This window comes from Epinephelus lanceolatus, chromosome 3 (assembly GCF_041903045.1).
Source record: "Epinephelus lanceolatus isolate andai-2023 chromosome 3, ASM4190304v1, whole genome shotgun sequence".
Lineage (NCBI taxonomy): Eukaryota > Metazoa > Chordata > Actinopteri > Perciformes > Serranidae > Epinephelus > Epinephelus lanceolatus.
The window spans coordinates 50,508,555-50,517,849 of record NC_135736.1 but is presented as its reverse complement, the minus strand read 5'-3'; the positions used below and the strand labels follow the sequence as shown (position 1 = coordinate 50,517,849).

The 9,295-nt window shown below is 45.9% G+C and overlaps 1 protein-coding gene across 1 annotated transcript; it reads right to left on the bottom strand.

The window, feature by feature from the left end:
* On the bottom strand, positions 1-9,295 carry kat14 (lysine acetyltransferase 14). Its single transcript, XM_033624747.2, has 10 exons — positions 9,037-9,295; positions 8,717-8,838; positions 6,931-7,052; positions 4,865-5,037; positions 4,330-4,764; positions 3,645-4,240; positions 2,972-3,105; positions 1,737-1,912; positions 1,458-1,648; positions 1-1,297 (listed from the first exon to the last, which is right to left on the bottom strand). The coding sequence occupies exons 1-10, from the start codon at positions 9,293-9,295 to the stop codon at positions 1,124-1,126; spliced, it is 2,382 nt and encodes a 793-aa protein (XP_033480638.2). The 3' UTR covers positions 1-1,123.

The window sequence follows — 9,295 nt, the reverse complement described above, 5'->3', positions numbered from 1 at the left end:
TCTAGTTTCACAGACTTTAATGGTTCTTGAGGCTTTTTTGTCAAGCACATTCAGCTGGGTGTCGAATTCCAACACAGTCCCTCTTATGGTGTGAGGGGCATGGCTTTTCCAAAATGTCTGGGTCTTAGTTACAGCGCCACCATCAGGCTGATTGGGGTTATCTTTCTTTAGCAAGATTTGCACACAACTTCCAGTCAGTGGTGAAAATTAACATGTTTATGCTGCAACAGCTCGTTTTTTTCTGAAGAAAAAAATAATTAAATTCACATAAAAACAACAATGACAGTCTTCCAGGCCGTCAGTCTTTAACCACGAATAACAAAATCATCTTAAGTGAATATTTAGTTTCAAAAAGCCTCCTGCTGAACTTCTCTCCTCGTACTTTTTATCCACAGTCTTTTTTAATCATCTTATTTTAGCTGTCGCCTGGTTCAATGTTACACTGGGGCTATTTCTTTCTTTACCTGCAGAGGGCAACGTCAGCACATCACATGCTGTGGAACTTACAGCTCCCCCTGCTGGACAAACTGCAGTCTGCTGAATGAGTTCATGTGCTCATGTTTCACTTCTAAATATGAATCAGCTGCTAAACTTTGATTATTAAACTTGTTTTGGTTTTAATGTCTCAGAAACATTCAGAGGAAAAACAAGTTTACTGAGAAACTGGACCACAGGAGACATGAAGTGGCGTGAATCAAACGTAACATCACGTCATCAGTCAAGAATTGACCAGCTCACATATGGAAGCAGACATTATCAGACTTAATGATATTTTGATCTGTCCAACATGAAACGATGTGTTTTCTGACATCAGTCGAGTTTCTTAGTTGAAAATTTCTTCTGAAAGCACCAAAGGTCACATTTTCCATGACACCAAAGATCCTGTGAGGTTTGATTTTGTCAGTGTTGTGTGGCTCCAGCAGACGTCGGTCTGTAACTGGAGAGTCAGTGATGAATCTTTGGACTGACTGAAAACCTGCGCCCCTCTTTCAGCCGCATCTGTCCAGGTGTCTTTGAGCCAGGCATCGTGCTGCACACTGGTTGTTGTTCAGCTGTCTCCTCAGGACTGACTGGGCTTCAGCAGGTCCTGCAGGTGGACTCAGGTGTTGACAGAGTCTTGGTCTCAGCGTCTCAGTCGGAGGAAGAAAGCGTGGCGGCACTCAGTGCTGTCCACAGGATAATATTTATCGTAGAAGTCCAGAATGTACTCCTCCGCTTTGAAACCAAACTTCTGATAAAGCAGCATGGCGGGATTACTGGCCGACACATGCAGTGTCACGTCTTTCCCCATACAAGTCTGAAAAACACAAATACATGACTGAAAAAACACAAAAAAACGCCTTTAAAAACATAAAAAACATCTGAAAAATACAAACAACACGTCCAAACAACACACAACATTTCTTGAAAACACAGAGGGTTTTAATATGGACGGACTGTGACCTCTGGAGCCTCACCTGGATGAGATGGTAGATCATAAAGGTACCAATGCCAGCTCTCCTCCATTCAGGATGGACCAGCAGGAAGGAGATGTAGGCCTCATTGTACTTCACATCAGGCACCATGAAACCGAAGCCGATGACGACTTTCTTATACAGGACGACCACGCTGAAGTCTGGGTATTGGAGACACTCTGACAAGTCCACACCTGCAGGAGAAAAAAGACAAAACAATTAGAGAGACAGGTTCACAGTAGTGTTGTTCAAGGTAAGTAAGATGATGTGTGTCTTTGCTACCAGGCCAGAAGCTGTCATGACACATAGCATTGACAGAGGGAATGTGGTTTGGCCGGACATAGCAGTAGTCGATTGGGGCGCTGGGTTCAGGGACCCAGTCGGGTTCCTTCCTGTGAGGATATGCTTTAATCTCTGCCAACAACCTCAGCTTCACTGGACGACTCTCATAATCCCTCCTGAAAAGCAAACAGAGAGAGGTACTATTACTGTGCTACCTACAACAATTACTTCTACTGACGAGATGACATTGACACGCAGATGTCAGAGATAGATAATGTCACAAAACTTAAGGCTTTCAGGACTTTCTCTATCTTCCGGACGTTTAGAGGACTCTTTCGACCCAATGGAAGGTTTGAGGACCCTATCTAACCCATTAAAGGTTTTTCGGGGGGGAGTTTTTCCTGATCAGCTGTGAGGGTCATAAGGACAGAGGGATGTTGTATGCTGTAAAGCCCTGTGAGGCAAATTGTGATTTGTGATATTGGGCTTTATAAATAAAATTGATTGATTGATTGAACGAAAGACTTTGGTATTTTCTGTACCCCAAGGAAGGTCTTGGGACTCTCTCTTCCTGATAGAAGATTTTAGGACTCCCTTTACCTAACAGAAGGTCGGAGGACTCTCTCTGCCTGACAGAAGATTTCAGGACTCTTTCTCCCTGACAGAGGGTTTAAAGACTCTCTACCTGATGGAGGTTTTGAGGACTGTATACCTGATGGACGGTTTTGGGACTTACTCCATCTGATGGAAGGTTTGAGGACTCTCTCTACCTGACAAAAGATTTCAGGACTCTGTACCTCAAGGAAGGTCTTGGGACTCTCTCTACCTGACAGAAAGTTTCAGGACTCTATAACAGAAGGTTATAGGATTCCCACAACCTGCCAGAGGGTATCTGGACTCTGGACTCTCTGTACCACAATGAAAGTTAGAGAGCTCTCTCAACCTGACACAAAGTTTGAGGACTCTCTACCTGCCAGAAGGTTTCAGGAGTCTCTTCACTTGATGAAAGGTTTTGGGAATCTAATACCTGACACAAGATTTGAGAACTCTCATTACCTAACAGAAGGTTATAGGACTCCCACAACCTGCCAGAAGGTATCTGGACTCTGGACTCTCTGTACCTCAATGAAAGTTAGAGAGCTCTCTCAACCTGACACAAAGTTTGAGGACTCTCTACCTGCCAGAAGGTTTTGGGACCCTCTTTACCTCATTAAACATTTTGGGAAGCTCTTTACCTGATGTATGGTTTCAGGATGCGAGAGGTGTATGGACTCTTGATGCTCTGGTCCAAACTGCCTTCTGCTCCCATCAGACGATGCCAGAAGGACACCGAGTGCTGCTGAACGCCCCTTCTGCAAGAAAAGTTGGTCTGCACACAAACACATTCATGTACAGTCTGCATCAGTGATTCACTCTGTGTTCTTCAAAAGAGCTTCATCATCCACAAATCAAAAGCAGTTGGCTGAAACAACAGTCGTCAAACGCTTACCAAAGGCATGTTTCATTTAAACATTTTACTGCTGCTCTGTTAGTACTGAACATTATAGACGGGTAGCAACGTAACTATAAGAGCAGTTTCTCTGATACTCTGTTTCAAACGACAGCCGGCAGAGTTCAGAACCATGTTCAGACCAATTTCTCCGTAAGTGATATTTAAATAATTTACAATAGTTTTAACATATGTGTAAACATATGCACCAGCTACCATCATGAATTTTTCCAAAGGCAGCATTAACAAAAAGTCATCTTGAGGTTACATTGCTTCCTTAACATTAACCAATTCCGGCTGAAATAGGATGCTAGGACACAACGTAAGGCAGGGATGTGCGTATAAACCAGAGGGCTACATCAGATGGACAGTGTAAAAGATTTCAGACTGACTAACACCAGGATGAATCTTGACAATACCTGGAAGCGATCAAGAATACGCAGCTCCTGGCTGTTGGTGCAGTATTTTCCCATGGCTCCTCCTCGCATGAGATTCCCCACCCCATGGGCGCCATAGATCCCTCCCACCAGGCTGAGGGTTGCACTGACAGCCCGGTCAATGTCCAGCAGGGGAAGCCCTCTTTGCCTCTTGGCCTGACGAACCAGCAGCTTCCTGTGGAGGCGTTTGGCCTGTGGAGTGACAGCCAAGGCCAAGGGGCAGGCATCCAGCCGACGCAGCAGCATTCTCTCCTCGTAAAGACTGAGGGGAGCGAAGCGAGGACTCTGTGAGATGCCGCCAGCTCCGTCTGTTTTCTCAGGATGAGTTATCCTCCTCCGCTCAGGCCCTCCAGCACCAACACACCGGCCAGTGGAGAGAGACGGACCTTCACTGCGTCCCACTGGCTCTTCAAAGTCATCCTCGCGCTCACGGCCTTCATCGTCCTCGCTCTCTGCTTCACATTTGATGTGTGGGGGTGCTGGCCGGAGCTTCTTGCGGGCAACAAGGTTGGCGCTAGGGGGAGGAATGTACTCCATCCCTGGGTCAATCATTCCCTCCGTCTCCATCTCTTCATCGTCTGAAGGTCCAAGCAGGTTTTAACATCATGTTAAAACAAAACTACTCACAACAGACAGAAAACACTGGATGAATCAAACATTAACTCACCGTGGAACAGAGCCTGTGGAGGCATGGCATCTGGGATGAGGTCCGCCTCCGACAGCAGACTGGGTGTTGCTGAATGAGATGCCGGCGTCCCCGGGGCAGAGAAATCAGGTGAAGGTGATGGTGACGGGCTGGTGAGTGGTGTTCTGTCTGATGAGCTGAGGGAGGAGAAATCAATGACTTCACCTTTTTCCAGGACGAGGTCAGGCCGCCGCCCTGCACTACCTCCACGGCCTCCTCCCAGTTTGACCGGCGTGGAGGAGGCACTACGGTCGGTGTAGCCTCCCACTGCCTCTTTCTGAGCACGTCGGATGTCTTTGGCCTCTTGTGTGCGACAGCGCTTCTCCTTCAGCTGCATAGCGTTCTCCACAGGGTTTCTGGCTCCACGCTTCCTAAGGCCCTCCACGGTGATGATCGGGTCCAAGGCAGGTTTCGAGGCTGCCAAAGAAAAAAAAAATCAGCTCAGTGTCGTTTACCTGCAGAGGTTAACCGAGACCTTTGGCCACAGCTCTCCTGGATCAGTGCAGGTGGCGGTTACCTTTAGCCTTAGTAATGGATTTGTCCACCTCCGGCCGTAAAGTTGGAGGTCTGTTCTGGACCAGCTTCCACCATCCAGGCTCACCAAACTCCTGCGCTCCAGACCGGAAGAAAGTAGGACTGCCGACCGACAGGCAGCCGGCCACCGTGCTCCACCATGTTGATGTCTTCTTCCTGCAGAGTAACGTGGGATTTATACTTCTGTATTGAATCGACACTGTATCCTACACCGCAGCCTGACGTGCACCTCCCCAGAAATGTAACTCCACAGTGTCACAGTGACGCAGACCTCCTGTCTGTCTCTGTAAGCTGAAACCATTTCCCTCAGTGGAAACAAAGCTTTGATTTACTTTAACTTCACAGATAAGAAACAATAAATTGTGAAGACAATAAAGCCTCCACACACTGTGTGTGATTTATCCTGGCTGAAATATGAGCAGAGCAAATCTCTGCTAGCTGCTAGGCTAATTTATACAATGTTAAATGCCATAGGCTTGTGCTAATAACGTTAGCATGTTGTATTTGCCTAGAAAATGTGTTTAGTATAAGTATGTTTTTTCAGTGAACCGTTTGAGTTGTAATGGAGCTGATTTGTGGTTGAAACTGTCTATTAAGCCATGTTTACTGTGTGTTTAATGTGTGTTTACTGTGTGTTTAATGTGTGTCTAATGTGTATTTAATGTGTGTTTGTGTTTAACATGTGTCTGTATGTGTTTAACGTGTTTGTGTTTAACATGTGTTTGTGTGTGTTTAACGTGTGTTTAATGTGTGTTAACGTGTGTTTTTATCAGTGTGTTTAACGTGTGTTTAATGTGTGTTTAACGTGTGTTTGTTTAACGTGTGTTTAACGTGTGTGTTTAACGTGTGTTTAACGTGTGTTTAACGTGTGTTTAATGTGTGTTTAACATGAGTTTAATGTGTGTTTAACATGTGTGTTTAATGTGTGTTTAATGTGTGTTTTTATCGGTGTGTTTAACGTGTGTTTAATTTGTGTTTAACGTGTGTGTTTAATGTGTGTTTAACATGTGTGTTTTTATCGGTGTGTTTAATGTGTGTTTTTATCGGTGTGTTTAACGTGTGTTTTTATCGGTGTGTTTAACGTGTGTTTAATTTATGTTTAACGTGTGTTTAATTTGTGTTTAACGTGTGTGTTTAATGTGTGTTTAACATGTGTGTTTAATGTGTGTTTAACATGTGTGTTTTTATCGGTGTGTTTAACGTGTGTGTTTAACGTGTGTTTTTATCGGTGTGTTTAACGTGTGTGTTTAACGTGTGTTTTTATCGGTGTGTTTAACGTGTGTGTTTAACGTGTGTTTAATTTATATTTAACGTGTCTTTAATGTGTGTTTGTGTGTTTAACGTGTGTTTTTGTCGGTGTGTTTAACGTGTGTTTAATGTGTGTTTGTGTGTTTAACATGTGTGTTTAACGTGTTTTTAACGTGTGTTTAGAGTCAACTAAACTTTACAGCACTTCACAGAAACTCCGCCACTGACTAGTGTTTTGGAGGTGTAACTGCAGAGTGACACAGACACACCACCACACAAGTATAGATGCTCACAAAAGTGTCGGCAACGTGCGCGTAGAGTCTGTAAGTGGTATAATCTAGCCAAGTAAAAAGCTCCTTTAGACGGTCGGATCAAACACTGAAACAGGAATCCTCTGTCCATTGGAGAATGGTCCATCCTGACGGGAAGTGCTGAACCAGAGTCATGTGGATAGTGAGGGAACAGCAGAGGTGCAGTGACCAGTTACACCTCAAAACATCAGCATTTTTTTTTACCCTGTGCTTCGCCGTCTGTAGGCCGTTTCCACTGCAGGAAGTTGGTTCCCTGGTGAACTAAGAACGTTTTGAGAAACTCAGGAACTAGTTCTGTATTTTCCACCAGAGTAACAAAGCACTAGATTTAGTTCCAGGTGGCAAAAGAAGTCAGTTACCTGTAGTTAGTGAACATGAGACCATGTGTACATGGTCACACCACCAGAGACATGACATGACAACAGTATAATACAAACAGGTCAGTATACGACATCATGTTAATAACAGTATTAATGTAAGTTCCAGTGACCTTGTTCCCAGCAGGAAGTTCCAGTGTCGGCCAATAAAAGCGCAGATGTCCTCTTTCCACCTGAAGTAACCTTGTCGGCCCGTCCCCTCCAGAGACAGATTGTACATGGCCAACATCACCACCTGACACAAAGACAACGCACAAATATTTTCACAACCAACAGAAGCCTTTAGCTTTAGTTTTCATATATCGGAGGTGTGTATGTGTTGTTGTTGTTTTTGTGTGTGTGTGTGTGTGTGTTCACAGTGAGTTCAATAAATAGCTCTGTGTTTAGAGCCAGCAGAGCCAACAGTGTACGGCAGCAGACCTCCACCGTCAAGCCCCACCCCCAACCTCAGGCAGAACACCAACACCACCAGTTTAAATACTCGACTCCACACATCTGTTCAAAACCACGACAAGAAGCAGAAGATCCAGACACACAAAGTAGAACATGTTGTTTCAATCGGTGCCGTCAGAAGAACCCAGATGTGCAGACTGCGGTTGCACCAGTATCTACGTTCATGAACTGGGAGCTAACGTTAGTGTTAGCTTGCTGGTGACATCAGCATGGCAGCTCAGCTGTTAACCAGAACCAAGAGGAGAGAGCACATCAGGTCAGTCTGAGCTGCTCTGCTCTGCCTTCCTGTTACATTACCAGTTGATCTTAAGCTCCTCCTCCTTGTATACAAAGCCCTACATGGGCTGGGACTGAGCTACATCACTAACTCCCTTGTTAACTGTCTGCCTCCAAGAACACTGCGATGACCTGCTGCTGGTTTATTGGGAGAAGATTGGGGATGCAGCCGTCGTCAGTGACGCCAAAGCTGTGGAACACACTACCTGTAGACAGAGAAGCTGCTTGCTGAATGTTTTTATCGGTTCACTTAAACTGGCTCGACTCTCTTTATGTGGTTCCTGCTGCTGCAGCTCTTTTAACATCTTGATTTTATGATTCATTCTAAGATTTGATGATGTCATGAGTTATTTATTTCACCTTCTGCTCATACTGCCCTCACTGTGAAACACTTTGTGCTGCATGTCTTGTCTGAAAGGTGCTGTATAAATAACGTCTATCATTATTATATCATTATAGCTAACTAATGTTAGCAAACTCATAAGGTTAGTAAAAATTATTCGGTGCTTAATGTGAACGTTACGTGACTTTATAAGTTTCAGTTATAATGAAATATTAACCTTATGTAGTTTAACTTTGTGTCACTGGTGCCGCTTTAAAGTTCGATGACTTTGTCCCAAAATAAGGTTAAAAGCCGCGTTTTCACTCAGTTGTACCGTGCACGCTTTCACAACGACAACTTAGTTTACAGCAGAGTGACACAGAGCATTTCCGTCAATACAACAACACGACTGGCTGATATCTTTCCTGGTTCAGCTGTGATTGGCTTTTAGGGGGAAGAGACGGGATGGGTCCTGATACTGGAGGAGGGGCCTGATACTGGAGGAGGGGCCTGATACTGGAGGAGGGGCCTGATACTGGAGGAGGGCCTGATACTGGAGGAGGGGCCTGATACTGGAGGAGGGCCTGATACTGGAGGAGGGGCCTGATACTGGAGGAGGGGCCTGATACTGGAGGAGGGCCTGATACTGGAGGAGGGGCCTGATACTGGAGGAGGGCCTGATACTGGAGGAGGGGCCTGATACTGGAGGAGGGGCCTGATACTGGAGGAGGGGCCTGATACTGGAGGAGGGCCTGATACTGGAGGAGGGGCCTGAGGCCGGCGCTCTGCTGTTCGATGTTGGTCATAATAATCATCACCATCATCAGCAGCAGCAGGTGAGGTTGTACCTGCTGCCAGGTGAGTCTCATCCTCTCGAAGCTCTCCTTTCCGTCCTCGGAGCAGTCGGAGCAGATGAATTTAAAGAAGTTGTCTCCTTTCAGGTAGCTGGGCTGCTCACCTCTGAGCTGAGCTGAGAAACAAACACAAACAGTCACAAACTCAAACTGCTGACAGGACAGAAACAAACCTGGACACCAGCTGAGGACACAGATCTTTGATAACCGAATGTTTTAGTTCGGTGTCATGTCATCGACACTACTGATTCTTCCCCATTCTTCATATTCAGGACGTGATGTGAGACATGGAGGAGCAGATAAATGAGGCTCACCTGCAGGGACCCACTTGTGGCAGCGGTCACAGTAGAAGGACATGTCCTCGCAGGCCCAGCCTCCTTCAGCCTCCTCGCCCACATCACTGGTCAGAGAGTCTCCACTCTGGTCATGTGACAGATCCACCGATCCCTGATCCTCCGACTCCACAATCAGCAGAGTCTCCCCCTCCACCTCCCCTTCCTCCAAACCCTCTGAGGCCGACGTGCAGGCTGCGTCGTCCTCACCTCCGCCCAGCTGCTCGCTGCTGCTGTCCAT

What these genes read in the sequence shown, in the direction of transcription:
- kat14 (XM_033624747.2), bottom strand. Translation starts at nt 9,295, where the DNA reads ATGGACAGCAGCAGCGAGCAGCTGGGCGGAGGTGAGGACGACGCAGCC. An exon ending in TGAGACTCACCTGGCAGCAG is followed by an intron (nt 7,053 to 8,716) that starts GTACAACCTCAC and finishes TCTTTGTGTCAG; the next exon opens with GTGGTGATGTTGGCCATGTA. An exon ending in ATCCTGAAACCATACATCAG is followed by an intron (nt 1,913 to 2,971) that starts GTAAAGAGCTTC and finishes TTTGCTTTTCAG; the next exon opens with GAGGGATTATGAGAGTCGTC.